The following is a 20,452-nucleotide window of genomic DNA, read 5'->3' on the forward strand; positions in this document are numbered from 1 at the left end:
GGCGGGGAGGACTGGAGAAGAAGGGTCGTGGAGGAGAGTCAAAGGGGGCTCCCAAAGTGGAAATGGGTAGTCTGGGCCTCCAAGGTGCAAAAGGAGCTGGAGGAGAGAGTTTCCTTCCTGTCCCCCAAGAGAGCCCCGCGGCCCCGGGGGGGATGGGCGGGGAAAGGTGAGGCTTCAGAATGCAAGGCGGGGGAGAAGCCTGAAGCAGCAGACATGGGGCCGTGCGCGGTGCGCATCAGGTGGCGGAGGGGGCCTCCGCCGGAGCTCTGCAAAGCCGAGGCTCTCGGAACCGGTCGGGGCGCAAGGAGCAAGCGAGGGTGCGGAGGAGGGCTGCGCGCTGCGTCGCGCTTAGCTAGAGGATGGCGCGACGATGGCGTGAGGCCGGGGCCGGGGCCTCGCAGGTAGGGCCGAGGCGGGGGGGGGGGGCGGGGGGGGCCGATCCCGCGGCGCCAGGGTAGGCGGGATCCGGCTGGGGGAGGGGAGCGACGGCCCGGAGGCCAGGTGGGGGGCCCGAGCTGGGCGGGGCGCGGCGCCCCGGCGGCCGCGGGGGAGGCGGGGCCGGGAGGCTCCGCCCGCCTAGGCCCCGCCCCGCCCCGCCTCCTCCGCTGGCTAGTCCTTGTCCGCCGATCCGTGCGCGCCACAAGCTCGCAGAGAGGGAGGAGAAAGCAGCCAGTTCCGGAGCCCTCTCTAGCCCGGCCCAACCTTTGCTCCAGAGATCATGGCTGCCGAGGATGTGGCGGCGACCGGCGCCGACCCGAGCGAGCTGGAGGGTGGCGGGCTGCTACACGAGATTTTCACGTCGCCGCTCAACCTGCTGCTGCTCGGCCTCTGCGTCTTCCTGCTGTACAAGATCGTGCGCGGGGACCAGCCGGCGGCCAGCAGCGACAGCGACGACGACGAGCCGCCCCCGCTGCCCCGCCTTAAGCGGCGCGACTTCACCCCTGCCGAGCTGCGGCGCTTCGACGGCGTCCAGGACCCGCGCATACTCATGGCCATCAACGGCAAGGTGTTCGACGTGACCAAAGGCCGCAAGTTCTACGGGCCCGGTAACGGCGGCCGCCCAGGGGACGCGGAGACAAAAGAAGGGGCCCCGGCCCGGGGCTGGGTACGGGGGAGGCGAGGGGGAGCGAGGCGCCCCTGAGGGGAGGAATGGCGATCGTGGCGGGGCGGCTCCCAGCGGCAGAGGGCAAGGGGCCCTCAAGTAGTGCCGCGGCCAGCGGGGGACGCCGCCAGCGCCGGGATGGGGGTGGAGGGAGAAGGCTGGAGCGCTCAGGCCGGGATGGGGGGGGCGGGCGAGATCGCTAACCGGGAAGGGGGGGGCACCGCCGAGCGCAGTGATCGAGGCGCTTCGAGGGCACGGGGTTTGGGGCTTCCTGGAAGGAGGGGCGGTGTCGGGCTGGAGAAGGGAAACGAGGGTGTCTCGAGGGAAGCTGGGGGGGGGAGGGGGGGAGGTCCAGCCTCGGAGAAGATGCGGAGGCCGCTGCCGCCGGGAGTGGCCGTGGTGTAACGTGAAGGTGCGGGAGATGGAGCGCGGAGGTGGGATTAGCAGCAGGTCGAAGCCGCGTGCGCGCTGGCGGGTGATGTGTGTGTGCGTATCCCGTGTCCGTGGCTCGCCAGGCGCGTGTGTGCGTGCGCGCGCGCGCTTGGAATGTGGCATGTGTCAGGTATGTGTGTGGCATGTGTTTGGTATGTGTGTGCGCGCGCTGCGTGTGGCCGACCGAAAAGCTGGGAGGTGAACGCGGAGATTCCGTGGGGCGGTGGGGGGGGGGGGGAAGGGAGCTGCTCGAGGGCGGAATGAGGCTGAACGTAGCGGACAATGGGAATGTGGCCAGATGAGAAGGTAATAGAGCATTTCAGTCTATAGCGCGAGAGAAAGGACTAGAAGCCAAAAAAAAAAAAAAAAAAATTAAAAATGGAGGGAGAGAGAAGTGGGAGGATCCTGGGAAACAAAAGGGGTAGGGCTGTGAGGGCTGCTGGGTGTGGGGATTTCAGGAAAAGCCAACCGGAGGGGAAATGAGGGTGGCCGACTGCTGAGCCATTGGAGGACAGCAGGCCCGAAGGGCCTTAGAGATGAGGCTTTCTAAGCCTGCTGGTGGATCAGAATCACCTGATGCGCTTGAGGAAAAACACCGATTCCCGGCTTAATCACCGCCACCGTGGAGGAGTCTGTCGGGGAGGTCCAGCAATCTGCATTGTAAGAGGCTTTCCCGGGGGCGCCTTTGAGAAACGGCCGGGTTTGGAAAGTCGTGCCACGTAGAATATTTGGAGAGGAAGGAGGTTTTAGCTCGTTTAATACGGACTCCTAAAAACCGAGAGCTCAGGGAGTGTGTCCACATCGAGAGTACTCTCTCTTGCTCGCGGGTCTGGAGAGAGGGAAGCGGTCTGGAGACGCGCACACATACCCGTGATCCCCGTCATCTCCACTCCTGCTTTGTTTTACTCGCCCAGTCCAACTAATCAAGATCAGATGTGGGAAAGTTCTTCCGGAACTCGTCCCCTTAGCAGTGTTTCCTCGTGGCTGATTTAGAAGACCTACTTTCTGTAGGCCGTGTAACTGTCAAGATCATTTGAAAACCACACCTCTATTATCGGCACTTACCCTGGCACACCTAGAGGCATTTTCAGTGGACATAATCATGCAAATACCCGTTAGTACTGAGCTGCACCGTCAGGTAGTCCAAAGACGTGCACGGGCCATCATCCTATGATTGTAATTTGCAAAGTCATTGGGAGGAATGTAGGCCTGTGCACAGAAACACAACACTGGGAATCAGGCGACCTGAGTTCTAATCCGGGTTGGATTACTGACCAGCTGTGTGACCTGGCACGAAGCATTGTTCTCTCTGGGCCTTAGCTGTCCCTCTGAAAAATGCTGAGGACGGCCCATTGGGAGATCTTCCTAAGTCTCTACCCTGCGCTGTCGTCCTGTGAGCCCATGAATGTGTGATACCATGTGCAAATGATAATCCGTGTTACAAAGGATTCCTAAAAATGATTCATTCCGGTGCCCATTATTCTATGCATGGCACCTTTGTGGGCACTGGGAATACAGCAGGGAGCAAAACAGAAAAAGGGGCTGCTCATGGGGCTTATATTCTAGGGAAGGTACATTCTGGTGAATATATTCCTAATGCTCCCCTTGGGCCATTTTTCAGTATTCAGTGACTATAATCTCTGAAGTAGCAAGGTCCAAGCCAGAACAGTTGGCCTATTTTCAAGTACTAGATGTTACCATGTCCGCTAGAAGTGTGTGTGTGTGTGTGTGTGTGTGTGTGTGTGTGTGTGTGTATACAGTGTGAAAACTGTGAAATGTGTCGTGTGAAAACTGTGTAATGGGTTTGTTGGGTTTTACCTTCTCTAGTAGGAGAGCAAACAACCGGTTTTCTTTACAACCTTATTTGCGTTCAAAAGTTGGTCATAAATTTTGTCTAATTTGTACACAAATAAATTCCTTGTGGATTGAGCTTTCCAGTGACCAGGGGGCATATTGAAACTTGATCCGGTCTCATACTTGGCCTCGTGGTTACCTACAAACTTTTTAATGTCAGAGTTGCTACCCAATCTACCTTGGGGAAACAGCACGTGGTTTAAAGTACACTGGATTCTTTTCATTTACTTGTGCAATATTTAAATAAGTCTAAACATCCACGTCAGGTACCTACAAAATGATTCACCGCTCCCTTAGACAAAAGTCTATATAATAGCATTCTCATGTCTCATATATTTGTTTGGGATATTGATTCAGTCTTTGTTTTCCATGAAAGTGTGAGGATTTTGAGTCTTGTCTTCAAGCTCACCAGAGTGACAGAGGTGATCTCTGTCCTATTTCTTCTTTATTGACAGTGTAGATTATGTAACACGAGGAGAGATTTCTGAACCGCTGATACTCTCATAAAATGATTTCTCCTGCAGATATCGCATGTTAATGTTTAATACAGTCTCACAACCAAAGATCGCCATGAGATACTTTGGAGTCATTAAAATAGATCAGAATACATTTTATAAGGAAATGTTTTCATTTATGCCTTAGTATTTATTACGTTAAGAAACTGTAACTTTTGCTGCTGTAGCCCTAGTGCCTAGAGGAGAGGCAGGCTCTGGGTTCAGTCCTAAAGCCGGATTCTGACCCGTGGGCTCAGTATTATCTTAAACGATTTCCTACCACCGCATCCCGCCCTAGGAGATAAGCATTCATGGCTTTCTTATTAGCTGTCTGAAAATCACAGGAAATGGATGATGATGCATAACATACTGATTTGTGACAGTTTGAGGACAACAGATCCTCCAGTATCCACCATGTAATGACAAAAGCATCAACGTCACTTAGGGTTTCCAAATGGAATTGGATACTGCAGAAGGGGGCTTTCTTCCGTTGATGGGTAAGGAAGCTATTTCCTATGTATGAACCACAGAGAAACTGTCCGTCTAATAAAGAACTAATCTTTGGTTTGGTTTTGTTTTTTAAGAGGGGCCGTATGGGGTCTTTGCCGGAAGAGATGCATCCCGGGGCCTTGCCACCTTCTGCCTGGATAAGGAAGCCCTGAAGGACGAGTATGACGACCTTTCTGACCTCACTCCCGCCCAGCAGGAGACCCTGAGTGACTGGGACTCTCAGTTCACTTGTAAGCATTTTTTTAAAATTGTGCCTGGATCAAATTTCTACCAGTAATGGGATTCACGGCAGCACAATAGTTACTACTAAGCAGCCTGAAACTGGGGAGCATTTTGATAGGCTCCTGAACGGATGGATCAAGTTCATGGCTTGAAGTGATTGCAGCAGTGCTGAGTCACCTGCCATGATTGCGTCCAGTTTTTAGCTAGTTCCCCATGGAAACTTGGGTTTCTGTTATTTAAGTTTTTGACGGGTTTGCCTAGATTCCACACTAGGATTTGGTGCTTGGCCTGTCGGGGAAAGGATCATGGTCATGTAGGCTACAGAGAGGGATTTCAGAAGTCCTTACTAGCAAGGCTTGCTATTTAAAAGCAGCCCACATTTCTGTTGAAGAATGGGAGACTTGTGTTCAACAAAACAGCTTCTTTTTGAATCTGAGCCTGACTATAGGCCTCATCTACAAATGATGCTTATAATCTGCCCAGCGACAATGGTGTCTGCATTTTTAAAAAGAAAGGGAAAAGGAGACACTTGTTTCCCGGCTTATGCTATGGGCTGAGGTCTTTGGGGCTGTTGGGTGGGGGGAGGGAGGACGGGGATTAGTTCAAATTTCGGGAATTGAGGAATCAGCTCTTGTCAAACCGAAGTGTTTATCACTTTAGCAACATCTCACTGCTAAGAATTTGACTAACCTTTCCCAGCTTTGAAACAGGATATAAAGACCATGACCATCACTTCCAGATTTTTAATTTATTTTTGGAGCACCTGGGTGGCTCAGTCGGTTAAGCACCTGACTTCAGCTCAGGTCATGATCTCACGGTTCGTGAGTTCGAGCCCCGCGTCGGGCTCTGTGCCGACAGCTCAGAGCCTGGAGCCTGCTTCCGATTCTGTGTCTCCCTTTCTCTGCTCCTCACCCACTCACTCTCTCTCTCTCTCTCTCTCTCTCTCTCTGTCTCTCAAAAATAAAAACATTTAAAAAAATTTTTTAAGGATTTTTTATTTATTTTTTATTTCTTTTAATGTTTTGTTTATTTTTGAGAGAGAGTGAGACAGAGGAGGAGCAGAGAGAGAGGGGGAGACACAGAATCCGAAGCAGGCTCCAGGCTCTGAGCTGTCGGCACAGAGCCCGACGCGGGGCTCGAACTCATGAACCGTGAGATGATGACCCGAGCTGAAGTCAGACGCTCAACCGACAGTCACTCAGGCACCCCCTAAGATTTTTTATTCTAAAATGCAGTTTTCTATTTGCTGTTCTCTATAGCCAGTTAAATATTACTGACTCTTTTGGCTAAATCCAACCTTCTTTTTTTTTTTTTTTTGAAAATAATGCTGACTTCAGTGTTAATTATTAGCCAGCTAGGGCTCTACCCCTAGATTTTGAATCCCAAGCAGACAAAGTATAGCTTTCAAGTCTAGAGGCAAGTCTTTTTACTTTGAAAACGTGATTCAGCTATTTAACACTATCTAACATAGTCCCTGGTTTTCTTGTATCCTAAGGATGCTTTTGTACACATAGAGAATATTCTTCTGTATGAAACCAGCGAGTTGTAATTTATTACTGACAAAGCTCTATCTTCTAGGGCCTGCCTTCACCAAGGAGGTAAAAACCGTAAAAACTTTCTCCCCCTTCCACTAAGACCCGCCCCAAGTTCTGTTGTGACACCGGAGCTCCACTCAAAACTAGTGTGGGTTCCCCTTAAAGCAGGTTTCTTGGGCGCCACCCGCCTTTTATTTGTTTTATGTAATCCCAGGCACCCTAGGGACCTTTACAACATGTTCAGATAGGGAAGTTCCAGTCTAGTGATTATTTCACACAAAAGCCGGTCTGGCTACCTGGTTAGACAGGTTGGTTACTACCTGTTCAGAAAGAGGAGACCCGGCCCTCTTGGCCTCTGGCATCCATAGGCTTAATCCCTCATGAGCTTGGCCTCAAGAATGCAGCCAGTGGGGCCGTGATCCCTTCTCCTGCCTTTTGCATTCTGGTTTGCACCCTTAAATCTGTTGTCTCCAACATCTCCAGTGCTCTCCTGCCTCCTTAATCACTTGCTTTTAACGATGCATAGCTTGTTCCTTGTGCTGGGAGAAACCACCGTCTCCCGCTTTTCCTCCATCCACTAGAGTCCTCGTTCCTCCCCTTCACTGTCACCCGTCTAAGAAGTGCTGGTCCCTAACCACTGCTTTCTTACTCCCAGCGATGCAGTTTCCGTCCCCACAGTCCCACAGAACTTCCCTTCCTGAAGGTTTCCAGGGACCTGCTTCTTGCCAGTATTAACTTCACTCCTCCCGCCCTTGTAGAGCTCCTGTCACGTGCCCCCGCCCCCCGGGGGGGGCCCCCTCTCCAGAGTCCCCAGCTCCCGTTGGAACTTCATTAACTTGTATTTCCAATTTTGCTTTAAAGTAGCTCGCATCCTTCCCTTTCCATTCCCATGGACGTCCTGCTTACTCCTGGCCCTTGTTCCTTCGCATACTGATCTGGCCGCCTGGGCTCCCTGCGCTGGGCCTCCTTGCTGTCATCTGCCTGGTCTGCCAAAGCGCTGGTTTCCCACGCCGTTCTTTTGTCATAAACCTTCAGTGCCCTTTGCCACCTGTAGACGAAGTCCAGACGCTTCGGGCCGGCTGTCCGCCACCTCCATATTCGCCCACACTGCTTAGCCAACCTTCCTCCCGCGCCGTGGAGCTCTCAACTCGGTCTCTCTGATGTTCCCCAGATGTGTGCAGCCTCGCCTGCATGCCTCCGTACGCGGCATTTTCATTTTCTGAAATCCCTCTTGCCTCACGTCCTCCTACGCGTCCTCCCAAGCATGTCGTCCTTCGTGAGGCGTTCTGAAACCCTTCCAACTAACTCCTAGCGAGCCCTGCTCTCCCGCTTGTGCACACAAACACGACTCTGCGTCAGCCTTCCCTTGCACACTCCTCGCCCGACACCGCCACCCCTTCCGTGTTTCTTCTGAACAAAACTCTTAATTCCCGGTCACCAAGGGCTGTGGCATAAGACCTTCCTAACAGAGACCTTCAAGAAGCCCGGCACATCGCCGCATAGACCGTAGGCCTCTAGTGAATGTTTGCAGGTGGGAGGTAGTGGTTCTGGGTAAGGCACGAGAGCGATCATTTGTGTTTTCTTTGCCTCCAGTCAAGTATCATCACGTGGGCAAGCTGCTGAAGGAGGGGGAGGAGCCCACCGTGTACTCCGATGAGGAAGAAGCAAAAGATGAGAGCGCTCGGAAAAATGACTAGAGCGTCCAGTGGAAGCATATCTATTTTTGTATTTTGCAGAATCATTTGTAACATTCCAGTCTGTCTTTAAAACATGGTGATTTCCGATATTTAGAAACGTTTCGAACTTGGCTGTAAGTTTTTGTAATTAACATCACTAGTGACACTGATACACAATTAACTCCCGTCTCCCAAGTGCATGATGCGTTTGTGTGTCGCAAATCCAGACCGTGAACTGCAGGGCCGTAATACAGATGTTATTACCGTTCCCTTCTCTCTGTAGTCAGTACGGGCCGACTTTCAGTTTGTTTTTCCTGAGACAGGCAAGACTTGGGTATCCCCTCCCTGCCCAAGCAGGTAAAGATGTTAAGTGTGCAGAGCCCTTCCAGCAACCGAGAACAAAGGATGAACTTGCAGTCCTGACGTTCTCAAGACAGCAAATCCCTCATTTCTCAATTGACTTAGCTGCACGATTTCTGTTTTATCTACCTCTAAAGCAAATCTGCAGTATTCCAAAGCCTCTGGTATTGATTAAAGAAAGCTGTCCATTAAAAAAAAAAATTTTTTTTTTTTTGAAATCTCAAAGCTGGGCTCAGTTGGGAAAAATACATTCGCTGTGTTTCTAGACCGCCTTACGATTTTTTTTTTTTTTTTTTTTTGTCCTCTGGACACTCAGATGCCCCCGCTAACACAGCGGTACACAGTGAGGCTTGAAATAGGATCTGAACATTTGAAGGGAAGCCTTGGAAGAAATCAGCCGGCTTGCCTGAAAAGCTAACTCGACGAAGAAAATGTAGGGACCCTCTTCCCCATCCCCACGTTCACGGTGGGACGATGGTTATCCGACCCGGTTTGCCGTGAGGGCGGGGGGGGGGGGTGCCGAACAGAACATGCGTTTGCTCTCCCGGCAGCCCTCCCGCCCACCTCTGGGGAACGAAGAGAGTACAGGTCGCCGTAGCCACGCGGCTCTCAAAATCCATTCGTTAAGGTAACCGTCATTCTTCTGTCCCGACAAAAGTAGCCGCCACAAGAGGAGTCGGGCCGGGTGTCTAGGTCTCTGATAACTGGGTCTTTTCGGTTAACAATAAACTTAGCTTAAGTAGACTGTACAGTCGTATGAATTCGTAAAAGTATATGAACTAGTGAGGTCTCCAACCCTTGTAACTGTAGTTGAATAGTCCTTGTATTTTCTTGTGAACCGTGTTTAATGGTTTTACCTCAGATCAGAAAACAAAATGAAGTGCTTTGGTCAGTTAATAAAAACGGTCTTACCCAGTATAGCGTGGTGGGTTGTCTTTTTTTTTAAACCTCGGAAATCAGATTCGGTCATTTTACTTTAGCTTAATACTCAGTTTCGCTCCTGAGGTGTGTGTGTGTATTCAAAAAGAAACCCGTTAAGGGGCAAGACCTCAGACCCTCACACCACAAACCAAATACCAGCTTATCTTGTGAAGAAGTAGTGAATTGAGTGCCTGCGGGTGGCTCAGTCGGTTAAGCGCCTGATGGGTTCAGGTCATGGTCTTGAGGTTCATGAGTTCAAGGCTCACGTTGGACTCTGCACGGACAGTGTGGAGCCTGCTTGGGATTCTGTCTCCCTCTCTCTCGGCCCCTCCCCGGCTTGCTCTCTTTCTCTCTTTCTCAAATAAAAATAAACTCAGGGGCTCAGTAGGTTAAGTGTCCGACTACGGCTCAGGTCATGATCTCATGGTCTGTGAGTTCGAGCCCCGCGTCTGGCTCTGGGCTGACAGCTCAGAGCCTGGAGCCGGCTTCGGATTCTGTGTGTCTCTCTCTCTGCCCCTCCCCTGCTTGTGCACTCTCTCTCTCCCTCAAAAATAAACATTAAAAATAAACCTAAGAAGACAGTGAATCGAGATTAGCTAAGCTGCCTTAATTCCAACGTACAAATGGACATTTTTTTAAAAAACTAGTGAATTTATTTTTTGTGACTTGTCAAATTCTGCCTCAGAACTTTTCTAAACTCCACGGCAGACCTCTGCCTTCGGGTCCGTAGCAAGGTTATTAAGGGGTAACTGCTGATGGCATTAGCAAGTGCCAAGGCACGGTTGGTTGTTTCCGTTTCCAGATACCATCTGACCAGGAGAATATTCAGGAATTCTTTCACGGTAGCTAATTCCCCTCCTGGCAAAAGATCAGATTTGCGTATGCAGTTGGTTGTATAAATACAGCCTATTAATATTAGTGTTTTGCCATTTTGACGTTAAAATTGGCAGAGTTTTCTTACGAGGGATGTACTCCCTGGACGAAAGAGGGCTTGCAGCTTTCCGGTTTTTCTGTTACCAAACATTGCCTATTTCTTTAAGTTTTTACTTATTTATTTCGGGAGTGGGGGCAGAGAGGGGGAGGGAATCCCAAGCAGGCTCCATGCCATCAGCACGGAGTCCGATGCGGGGCTTGAACTCACAAACCAGGGCATCGTGGTCTGAGCCAAGATGGAGTCAGCTGCTTAATCAACTGAGCCACCCAAGTGCCCCTGTTTCGTTTTTAAATGAGCTCTTCCCCCCCCCCGCCCCGCCCCCACTAGGTTTCATGCAACTAATATTCCAGTTGCCTGTTTCGTGCCAAGCACCCTATTACACTGTGTGTTCTAAGCTAAACGGGTGTGTCCGATGCCAAGAGGAAAACATCCAGGGCCCTGTTAAAGTTTCTATCTCAAATAGCCCGATTCCCCACCATTGAGAATGAAATCAACATTGTATTGATTACATGTAAAAGGATATTACTAGAAGGCAGGACTTCAGTCTAGAAACTTCTCAAATCCAGCTAGCATATTCAGAAGCCGCATTATGTAAAAGGTGCCATTTAAGATGGGGGCGTGGAGGTTACAGGCACCCGGCCAGTGGGGGAGGTGTGAGGTGAACATCTGCTTGTCCCCCTGCCTTTATCCAGCCCCTGCAGAGGCCCTGCGCTCTCAGGACTAGCGTCCTAAGCATTCTCTCCGTGTCCGCCGCGCCTCCCCATATGTGTGGCTTCTCTACATAACAACACGTTCACAACACGTCGTCGGAGGGCCAAACAGGCTAATCCTAGACCCAGAACAAGCATCCGGACAGCCCTTGCTGTTTCAGAGAGAGAGCTTTTTGACCCCCCCAAAAGGGACCCTTTCAGCTGTAAAGCACCCAGATTGTACTAAGGTACAGGCAGCCTTTGTTACCGAACACTTCGAGGCAGCGTGCCGGACGCTTCACGTGAAAATACAGGTGACACCCGAACGGCCAAAGATTGACCAGTGAAGCCCCCGAGACGCCCCCACACCCCCACTTAGTCCCGGCTATTGTAGAACTTGAACACTGCCACCAGGTGCTGAAGGGGTGAGATGAGATGCCATGGAGTCCGTTTTGCTACCTTCGAAGATTATTGATAAAACCTTTGCCGGGGCGCCTGGGGGGTCAGTCGGCTGAGCGTCCGACTTCGGCTCAGGTCATGATCTCGCGGTCCGTGAGTTCGAGCCCCGCGTCGGGCTCTGTGCTGGCAGCCCGGAGCCTGGAGCCTGCTTCGGATTCTGTGTCTCCCTCTCTCTCTGCCCCTAACCCACTCGCATTCTGTCTCTGTCTCTCTCAAATATAAATAAGCATTAAAAAAAAAAAAAAAAAAAAAACCTTGCCGAAGGGAGGATAGTCTTAAGTCCAGATACTATCATTTCACCTTCTCCAAACTGAAGATCAAACTGTGATCTTCAGTTGTGTGAGCTCTGACACAGTTCCCAAACATCAGCGTCATAAAGGGAAAAATTGCATAGAAGCAAAAAGCCTCTTTTTAAAAATTTATTTATCTTTTCATGTTTCTTTTTGAAAGAGACATAGAGACAGAGCAGGAGTAGGGGAGGAGGGAGGGAAGAGAGAGAGAGGGAGACGGTCCGAAGCAGGCTCCAGGCTCTGAGCTGTCAGCACAGCCCGACTCGGGCCTCGAACCCACAAAACGTGAGATCACAGCCTGAGCCGAAATCGGTCACCTAACTGACCGAGCCACCCAGGTGCCCCTGTAATTTTTTTCTTAATATTTGTTTTTGAGAGAGAGTGGGAACAGGGGAGGGGCAGAGAGAGAGGGAAGCACAGAATTCAAAGAAGGTTCCAGGCTCCGAGCTGTCAGAGCTGTCAGCACAGAGCCCGACGCAGGGCTCGAACCCAAGAACTGCGAGATCCCAACCTGAGCTGAAGTCGAGTGCTCAACAGACCCCCACATAGGAGCAAGACTAAAACTGGACATGGATAGGGGCGCCCGGCTGGCTCGGTCGAAGGAGTGCGCAACTCTTGATCTCGGGGTCATGAGCTGGAGCCCCATGCTGGGTGTAGAGAGAACTTAAATGAGTGAACGAAACTTAAAAAAAACAACCCCAAAACCGGGCACGTAGATTTTCACAGAAAATGTAGATGATGCACGTGGTAAATGAACAGGCAGTAGGTAGTCACTATGACCATTTTATTTTTAATATATCTGAAAATTAAATATGTATTATTTCTCTAACAATGCAAATGAGGATCGACAACATTAGTGCAAAGCGGCATCCTACAAGTAGAAACTCACCCCGCCCCGGTGAAATTATTAGCGTTTAAGAGTTCACATTCTAAATAGTCTTTGCCACACAAAAAATGCGTTTATTTGGTTCTTACTTTCAAAATTACCAGGTTACATGGCTTTCTACCTGAGAAATTCAAACAAATTGAACAAAAATACATTGACAGGTTTTTAGTTTTCGTAAAGCACTATCAGCACATACGAGGAAAAACATGGAGATGTCTGTCTAAAAAGACAAAATTTAAAGTTCAGGCCCTTACTTACTTAATAAGACATAGAAAAAAGATGTGAGAAAAAACTCTTGCACCACTTAAATAACAGCACAACAAAGAATAACTAAGTAACTAGAACTAATAGAAAGTGATCACAATATTTTCGGTTCTATCTCATTCCTTACTAAGCCACTCACTCCATTGAAAAGTATAGGATAAATTGTTCTCTTCCTCATTTAAGGCCTATGCGCGCACACACACACACACACACACACACACACACACAAAAGAAGTTTATTTAAATCTAAAACTCATTACTATAAGACATATAAAAATTGAAGGTGGTACAGAAAGTAAACATGAAATCAGTATTTTTACTAACTTCTAGGTCCCAGGATGGTATTTAGCAAACAAACAAAACCAGACAAAAATATTAGATAGAAGTGACTTAGCACCGGTTCTATTATACCAAAAAGAAAAAGAAAAAAAAATTGCACATGCTGTATTCTGCAATTTATTTTTTATGCCTGGTTACTGAGCAGCAAATTGTTTTCATGCCCCAAAATCTCTGCAAAGAAAAATTATCTAGTGACAGCAGACATGAAGATTTGTTTTCCAAACAACCATAACTGCTTTCCATTACGAACCCATAGTGTTCTTGGTTTCAATGGCATGGAGCATGAAAAAAGAAGGAGGCAGAGGAGGAGAAAAACACCTAGTTACCAAAAGCTGTCTGACAAAATACAAGCTCTTAGCACTTTAAAAGGCTACTCTGGACAACAGTACTTTGAACATTAATAGTCACTGCTAGTCTTCAGAGGAGAAAAGGCACTCACCCCACGAAACGATTTTTCAGATTTGACAAGCCAAACCTAGTTTTAACGGCAGAGTCACTAGGTTGAAAGCGGAACCGAATACAAGAGAACCAACGAACCGTCCGCTGGTTATCATCTCCTTAATGACAAACACAATCCGCTACATTACTTGTAAACTTTTGCACGTACTAGCGTAGCTCTCTTAAATGGGAGGAGAAGAGATCAACGAAACAACGTGTGGTTCTTACTTCCGGTAACTTAGAAGATCTTGTGGCCCCTTTAGAGGTCAGGTTGCTCGAGTGGCTGGCTGGTTATGAGCACGCAACGTGCCTCGTCACTCGGGGCAACCACACTGACTGGCATTCCACCTTGGCTCTACCGGCTGGTACTTTTCCACAGAATATCAAGTTAAGACTGAAATGAATCATGTCACAGGGAGATGTTGCCTTCCACTACTTCTGTGAATGAAAATCACCCTCTCGTCCTGCCAGCCAGTCTGATCTCATTGATGTCTTCAACTGCCGAGTCAGGGATAGCTTGGCTGGGGGTGGGAAAAAAAAGGTCATCTACTGCCCCTGAGGGTCCTAAATCCAATATAAGGCGGAATGAATCAGCCGAGCTTTTAATAGAACATGCACTGCGTTAAGATGTAAGTCTTTATGAATCTATAAAATATCTCAATTTAAAAACATAGTCAAGAAGTCCAAAACCAGTAGGTAAAAAGAGAAACTGCTTATGTTACGAGTTTACAAAGCCTTCACACGTACCATTTTTCCCCAGCTAGAAAACTAGGGCTTTGCCCTCGACTCCTAACTCCATGGCGTTATTGAGGATTGGGGAGGCACTTGTTAACGTGTTATCAAAAGTCAGTTTGGGGATAGTCAGCGGCTTTTTACAAACTGATGTCACCCAACCCTGAGTGAAAGGATTACATAACCTGAAATGAAATACTGCCACGTCCTGTCCTCCCAAAGTGCTGGTATCGGTGCCCCAGGATCTTTCGGCATTTCCTTTTGCAAATCCCACTGGTTCTTTTATTTCCATTCTCTTGCTTCTCTAGGATGGAATGACGTGGGGTTCTTCAAAAAAACACGCACACAAAAACAAAAAAGAAAGAACAAAACAAAACTCTGCAAACGGTCCACCATCCGTTTAAACGTCAAGGGACAATCCGAGCCCCTTTTGGTTTCGTCTTCCAAATTTTGTTTCTAAAAGGACAACTCTGAGTACTATGAACATATTTAAAAGATTAATTTCCCTCTGGTGGGTGGTCACGTAACCTTCCGATGTCGTGAAGGAGTCTCTGGTATGTCCTTGCTGTCATCCCTTCTGTTACCTACAGCCATTTCTGGATAAAAGTCAGGAAAGTTTCGTCGCTGCACGTGGTGTTTCTGACCAAGGCTAAGAAGGTATAAAAAGACCTTATTTCATTCGCTGTTGTCCCTTTTGAAGGTAAATGACACTAAATGATGTTGTTAGAACAGCTAAAGAGCCACAGAGGGCCATCTCAACTCCTCTCAACGTTCATTTGCTCCCTCGCTGGCACCCAGTTAAAGTCGCGGCTGAACCGTAGAAATGTCTGTCCTCGGATCAAGAAGTTTTGCGGGCACACTGTTTTACCAACCTTCAGAATCTGGAATTTTTTTTGTTTCTAAAGTTTGCCAGCACACTGGCAGTCATTTATGCTTTATACTTTGGCAGGAGAAACAAGGGTTTTGCATTTGACCTTGCTCAAACTTCTAAGTGTCGCTCTCTTGCTCTGTAGTTGCCAGCTACATCGCTATATTTGGTTTTAAATTTTCTTCTTGCAATTTGTTTGCTGCGAATGAGAGCGTTTCCTGAACTGAAAGAACTTCAAAACATTTGATGATACACAGGACTAGTGTAGCCGTTTTGTGAATAGCTTCCATAGTCCGCGTGCTCCTGACTGTTACGTCTAATATAATAATTATCAGAATTCGGCCTGAAATCTTTAGAATTCTCGTATCTTTTGAACCTTCTCACCTCCTGGTTGTAGTCTGGCCTCCAGGGGGTCTCTCTGCTTCGGGGGAAACCCCTCAAGTAGAAATCAGCGCTGTTTGATGATGTTATTGGCACATGAGGGGGCCTATACTTCACGTTCTGGCCGAATGTGCTATCATCGAACCTCCTCCTCTTTTTTACCATGTCGTCTAACAGATCACTGGGGCTGGATCCACGGTAGTCGCCTTCATCAAACAAATATTTGGGGGCCACTGTTTCCCTGTTTCGGCTGTTGTTCTTCTCACCTCTCATGGAACCGTTTTCCCCTTCAAGCCATGGGCATGTCAACTCATACCTGGACCTCTTGACTGGTTTCCAAAGCTCATATTTAGAGTAGCGTTCCTCCCCCTCGCGGTTCCACTCTGAACACCAGGTCTGCGGACTTGACCTAACTTCTTGATCTCTAGTGATAATTTCAGCAGCATCAAGAGATCTTTTTTCTGGGGAGCTATCATATGTAGTCACAGATTTCTCATTGTCTTCTTTCTTTATGCTAAGGATTTCACTGAAGCATTCAGAATCACTACTAATTTCCTCTAAGAAATCGGTCAACTCCATTTCTAAGTCTGCTGACCTGTTGGGTGAGGAATCCTGGCTTTGACTGGTGGATTTGGAAACTCTCATCTCGTAAGCATAAATCTCTTCCGACAGAGGGCTCATTGCATCAGTTGGGGACAAATGACCACCAGCCTCACTGGCTGTGTCCTTGCAATGATTTAACTCCTTGCGACTTTCTTTGGCATAATCCACTCTTCCTCTCTTTTGTGGTTTATGCTCAGGACCCCGAGTACAAATCTCTGAGCAGCCATCATCTTTTTGAGCCTGTTGTCTTGTTGCCAGGCTTTGCACTGGGCTCGGGCTGGTGGAGTGATAGTTACGTTTTCTCAAAGTGACTCGAAATCCATTTCCCTTAGCCTGGACAGCCCTCTGCCACTCACGCGTGCTTTCTGGGCCACTTGGTTCTAGGCAGATACGGGCATAGTTTGGAGGTTGATAGCAGTTTAACATGTAATCAATAAATTCATCTGTTTCATAGATCTTCTGTTTCCTGCCACGCCCTCGCTCAAACAATCTGTAGGAATCGGATTTATGAGAACTGCTGCGGTCTTCTTTCTCAAGAGGCTGACCTTGGACTGTTGCGTTCTGCAGAGAACTCTGGTCAGAGACCCGACTCTCATTGTATCCGTTGGCTAATGATTTGCCAGCTCTTGCTCCTCTAGCTGAAGAGCTTATTTCTTTTCTCCTAAGGTGGAGGGGAGATTGAGGCAAGTGAGCCCTGTTGATTTTCTTCATTTTTTCTTTTTGTTTATGGTGTAACTTGGCAACCTGATATTTTGGCATTTCTGCTCGATTCTGAAGGTACTGGCTGTGTAGCTCTTCTTTCTTCAGAGTTCCCAACGTGTTCCCTGGAGTGTGGTTCGCGCTGGGGCTTGGATCGTCTACCCCCTGTGGGTGAAACTGGGTGGATTCCTTTAAAGAGAAAGGTTAAACATCTCACATGAAAACTGTAACGGTTTAAACGTTTCAAAGAAAACTGGGCTTTCTGGCATGGTTCTGAAGTGGTTTCTAAGCTGTAAGGTGGACCCAGACTAGGAACACAACATCGCGCTGAGGAAAGAAGCGGCACGAACGAAGTGTCTCGGGCTAACGCAAACACCAGGTCTGTGCTCGACCGTTTACACGCCTTCAGAGCACACGACCCTTTTCTTTATGTGTGCGCAAACTGGCGAGCGTTTACTGTTCCGGGTCTTACGCTAGGGGCTGGGGATAGTAAAAGAAGACATGCTCTACAGCCTTCCCAGAAAATCCTAGAACAAGAAGAGACCGATGGGTGAAATGTGTGTCTAAAAGGGAATCGCCTGGCCTAAAACATGAACCGCCTTTCTGTTTTTCGTTCCAGCCTCTTCCCGTGGATTGTAGGGGAGGATATCCCTGAGCTGTCCCCTCTCACCTGCTTCATTCAGAAGCAAGAGGACGGGTAGAAAACACGGCCATGCCAGTGGTTCTGCCTGTGTTGTCTGCTCTGCGCAACCAAAGGGCAGGTTAAAGGTGCTGCCCACGGGCCCCACGCCTCGGGGAGAGTGTGCACCGTGCCCTCACTGACGGCTCGCGTCAATCGGGACAGTGCCCACCCGTTACCCGGGATCCAAACCTGAGGACCGCACGCAATCAGTACGTGGTATCAGTGGGGCCAAGAATTAGGCACCACACACGTGTAAAAAGGTAAATTCTTAAAAAGGGGTCGCCCCCAGAGATCAGTAAGGTAAATTTAAAAGATTCAGCTAGCCTTATTAGAAAGTCTATGTGAGGGGCGCCTGGGTGGCGCAGTCGGTTGAGCGCCCGACTTCAGCCAGGTCACGATCTCGCGGTCCGGGAGTTCGAGCCCCGCAAGGGGCTCTCTGTTGTCACCGAGGAGCCTGCTTTGGATCCTCTGTCTCCCTCTCTCTCGGCTCCTCCCCTGCTCTCCCTCTCTCTCTCTCGCTCTTTCTCTCTCTCAAAAAAAAAAAAATAAATAAATAAAAACACTGAATACGCATTTTTAAATTAATAACTTGGGAACCTTTCTGACCTTCACTCCAGGATATCTGTGGAGCCTGGTTATCTTTAGGTCAGTAAAGTGGGGCAAAAACCAAAAACAACAACAACAACAACAACAACAGCAAAACCCAAAACTCCAAAACGGAAACTCTCCAAACAAAACAATTGCTCTGTGATGTGAGAAATTCCTTAGCAAATAGTTTAAGACTAGACTAACATGAACCTGCTACCCTAAGGTCTCTGTTCAAGGTTCTTCCTTCCCATCCAAACCTGTTGCAGATGAACGGACAAGTTAATGGAAGGCTACCCACCTAACACCCCTTCCCTCGCCCTGGCGCCTTCCGTTATATCCATGAGAAACTCAGAGAAGATACACTAGCTATAGGGCTCTGGGTCAGACCCTCCTGGAGTTCGGGAACACACAGTGTGCCAGACCGTAAGGGCGAGACACAAGGGCTTTGGACCATTTGGGTACCTCTTTCGCAAATCCACAACTGGGCTACTGGAGATCAGCCTATTGAAAACGAATCCCAAGGAAGGCAAAGAGTCTTCCATGGAGTCGATTTGAAACAGGCCACTGCTTCGGCGTAGAAGTGTGCCTCACAGAGATCAGTACCTACCAAAAGTGATGGCTGATCGAGAAAGAGCCTTACTGCAATTTTCCTCAAGAGGACGCGTAGCAACCGAAGGGCCTCCCCCCTCCTCTGAGCCAGCAGGCACTTCCTCTCCTCCCACTCTTCCCAAGAGTCGGGCTCACGCGCAGCTTCAGCTTTGGCTGGTTCCTTCTGTTTCCTTCGCCGGTGTCTGTCTCTTTCCTTCAGGGCTCGCCGCCTGACCCTGGCCCTCCTCCTCTTTTCCTGGGCTCTCCTCTCCTCCTCTTTTCTTTTCCTGGACAATGATGAAGATTCAGTCATTCAGAAGGTATTTATTAGGCATTTGCTCTCCTTCCAGCTCCCTCCCCACTGCCCGGGGAGGATGGATCATTTAGGTTTCCAGGAATCACTCAGTGCGAACCCCAGGGCCTGACACAGACAACTTAGGGAATAAGACACCACGCATGGGGCACCGGGGTGGCTCAGTCAGTTAAGCCTCTGACTCTTGATTCCGGCTCAGGCCATGATCCCATGGTTCGTGAGTTCGAACCCTGCGTCGGGCTCTGTGCTGACAACGCAGAGCCTGCTTGGAATTCCCTCTCCCTCTCTGCCCCTCCCCTGATCTCGCCCTCTCAAAATAAATAAATAAACTTAAAAAAAAAAAAAGGCTCCATGTGCATCAGTCGAAACAGAAGGACACAAAATTGAGCTGGTTGGTTAGAAGCATGTACAGGAGAGAGTGTACAAAAGGAAGGCTACAGAATTCAAAGGAGGGGCTTCTAGAAGTCCCCACTTTCTCAAACCACAAGCAGTCCAGCTCGTGGACTCAGCTGTCACAGTGCTGATTTCATTTCTCTTGAGATCAAAACCTTCCGTGGAGTTGACTTCACCTTGGCTTATAAAACAGGGAAGTCAAGGCACTCAGAAAATCTTACGGATGAGAACTGGTACTTAACACAGTACACTATCATAAAAACATACTGGCTTAAGCATAAGAGACTGTTAAAAACTGAGAACAAACTGAGGGTTGATGGGGGGTGGGAGGGAGGGGAGGGTGGGTGATGGGTATTGAGGAGGGCACCTTTTGGGATGAGCACTGGGTGTTGTATGGAAACCAATTTGTCAATAAATTTCATATATAAAAAAAAAAAGTACATATGCAGTATAAAAAAAAAAAAACATACTGGCTTAGAAAAATACAGGCTTTGGGGCACCTGGGTGGCTCCGTCAGTTAAGCGTTGGGCTCTTGATCTCAGCTCAGGTCAGGACCTCACGGTTCGTGAGGCTCTTGATCTCAGCTCAGGTCAGGGCCCCACGGTTCGTGAGTTCAAGCCCCGAGTTGGGCTCTGCGCTGATGGCGTGGAGCCTGCTTGGGATTCTCTCTTCTCTGCCCCTTCCCTGCTTGTGTTCGTTCTCTCTCTCTCTCTCTCTCAAAATAAATAAATAAACTTAAAAAAAGAAGAAGAATATGGGCTTTGTTTATAGCTGTTCTCTGAAAAATGAAACTGTTTTGGTTAGGCCCTTATGGAAACGTGGGGAAGGAGAAAGAAGGGACAGTTACCTGAGTGAGGACTTAGCCAAAAGCTGAAGGATTATCTAAACTGCATGTTTTGTCCAGAAATTTGGGGCGACAGTTACCTTGACTGGGCTCAGTTTCTGGCCAAGTTTCACAGACATGATCTCAATCAACTCCTATTACCCCACCAGCCAAAAAAATGAAAGGTCCATGAAGGGGTACCCTTTCTCTCCTTTTTTGAACAGCTATAATTCACATGAAAGACTGCAAGAATAAACATGGAAGTGGAGGGGCCAAGAGGTAAGACTTGTTTGGTTTTTTTTAATTTTTTAATGTTTATGTTATTTTTGAGACAGAGAGACAAAGCGTGAACGGAGGAGGGGTGGAGAGAGAGGGAG

The 20,452-nt window shown here is 48.7% G+C and overlaps 2 protein-coding genes across 5 annotated transcripts in view; one reads left to right on the forward strand and one right to left on the reverse strand.

Moving 5' to 3' along the window:
• Positions 1-628: 628 nt before the first annotated feature.
• Positions 629-9,103, forward strand: PGRMC1 (progesterone receptor membrane component 1). Its single transcript, XM_047082048.1, has 3 exons — positions 629-1,046; positions 4,467-4,622; positions 7,743-9,103. Exons 1-3 carry the CDS (start codon positions 719-721, stop codon positions 7,844-7,846), a joined length of 588 nt encoding a protein of 195 aa, XP_046938004.1. The 5' UTR covers positions 629-718; the 3' UTR covers positions 7,847-9,103.
• A 3,158-nt stretch (positions 9,104-12,261) lies between these two features.
• The window catches only part of LOC124514001 (A-kinase anchor protein 17B-like), a 53,348-nt gene continuing 45,157 nt past the window's right edge, over positions 12,262-20,452 (reverse strand). For 3 of the 4 annotated variants that reach the window (XM_047082107.1, XM_047082106.1, XM_047082108.1), the window contains 2 exons: positions 18,566-18,833; positions 12,262-16,877 (listed from right to left, as the gene is read on the reverse strand). In XM_047082107.1, coding sequence (XP_046938063.1) covers positions 15,240-16,877; positions 18,566-18,833 — 1,906 coding nt within the window. In that variant the 3' untranslated portion in view covers positions 12,262-15,239. The remainder of the gene's footprint in view (positions 16,878-18,565; positions 18,834-20,452) is intronic. The other variant, XM_047082109.1, reaches the window with a different exon arrangement.

The sequence above is a fragment of the Lynx rufus genome, unplaced genomic scaffold (genome assembly GCF_022079265.1).
Source record: "Lynx rufus isolate CCGP_SWC_20201006 ecotype Redwood Valley unplaced genomic scaffold, mLynRuf1.p SCAF_19, whole genome shotgun sequence".
NCBI lineage: Eukaryota > Metazoa > Chordata > Mammalia > Carnivora > Felidae > Lynx > Lynx rufus.

What these genes read in the sequence shown, in the direction of transcription:
- PGRMC1 (XM_047082048.1), top strand. Translation starts at nt 719, where the DNA reads ATGGCTGCCGAGGATGTGGCGGCGACCGGCGCCGACCCGAGCGAGCTG. An exon ending in CCGCAAGTTCTACGGGCCCG is followed by an intron (nt 1,047 to 4,466) that starts GTAACGGCGGCC and finishes TTGTTTTTTAAG; the next exon opens with AGGGGCCGTATGGGGTCTTT. An exon ending in CTGGGACTCTCAGTTCACTT is followed by an intron (nt 4,623 to 7,742) that starts GTAAGCATTTTT and finishes CTTTGCCTCCAG; the next exon opens with TCAAGTATCATCACGTGGGC.